The sequence below is a fragment of the Penaeus monodon genome, chromosome 30 (genome assembly GCF_015228065.2).
Source record: "Penaeus monodon isolate SGIC_2016 chromosome 30, NSTDA_Pmon_1, whole genome shotgun sequence".
Lineage (NCBI taxonomy): Eukaryota > Metazoa > Arthropoda > Malacostraca > Decapoda > Penaeidae > Penaeus > Penaeus monodon.
In genome coordinates this window covers 27,780,936-27,781,714 of record NC_051415.1, presented here as the reverse complement: position 1 = coordinate 27,781,714, position 779 = coordinate 27,780,936, and the positions used below count along the sequence as shown (strand labels likewise).

General features: G+C 43.4%; 1 protein-coding gene across 1 annotated transcript in view; it reads right to left on the bottom strand.

Annotated features, from left to right (window-relative positions):
• LOC119592316 (glutamate receptor ionotropic, delta-1-like) overlaps positions 1-779 on the bottom strand; it is a 10,958-nt gene that overhangs the window by 2,312 nt on the left and 7,867 nt on the right. Inside the window, exons 5-6 of the mRNA XM_037941143.1 lie at positions 462-618; positions 48-262 (exon numbers count right to left, since the gene is read on the bottom strand). Coding sequence (XP_037797071.1) covers positions 48-262; positions 462-618 — 372 coding nt within the window. The remainder of the gene's footprint in view (positions 1-47; positions 263-461; positions 619-779) is intronic.

Below are 779 nucleotides of genomic sequence, written 5' to 3'. Positions count from 1 at the left end.
GTTCGTAAGCTAGACTAATGTAAATCAACCTTGAAGGAGAACCTCACCCGAAAGATCTCCTCCATTGCACTGTTCGCCAAGTAAGTCCACAGGAGCTTCTTAGACTCGACCATATCCCTCAGTGACGTCACAGGGGGAACGGTGAAGCGCACAGTGAGAGAGGAAATGAGTTTGCTGGAGTATGAAGCGATGAAAATGACGGCGAAAATCCACCAGAAGGCGGACATTACCCTCGACGCACCTGGTTGAGGTTGCTTGTTGGCTGCAAGGAAAGTGGACAGTGGAAGTTGTAAAAAAAAAAAAAAAAGCATGTGTACAGTTGCAAAATTAAGCAAGATAAAAAGGGTATTTCAAACATCTCTCTATATTTGTTGAAAGAGAAATGAAAGAGTTAACTTGAACACACATTTGTTAACGTGATATTGTTACCTCCATTTGACCTTAACTCTTTTTACACTCACCCTGACATACCAAGGCCCCGAGGCAATTGAACACAAAGTGAGGAAGTGAGTACTGCCTCGGTAGCTCCTCAGATATGTTTTGCTTCCTGATGAAATCCACCATGAGGAACATGACCACGCCCACCACCACTAGGGATGCTAGTGTCGCCGCCCACACCTGGTAAGAGAGAGAAGAAGTGGAGTTACTAACGGGCGTGGAGAATGTTGATGTCGATTATGGAGGATAATGATTTTAAAGGTGAAGGTATTGTGTTGTGATTTTGGCTTTGGGCTTGTATAAAGACAAGATGATGAATCTACATTTGAAAGTAACTACTA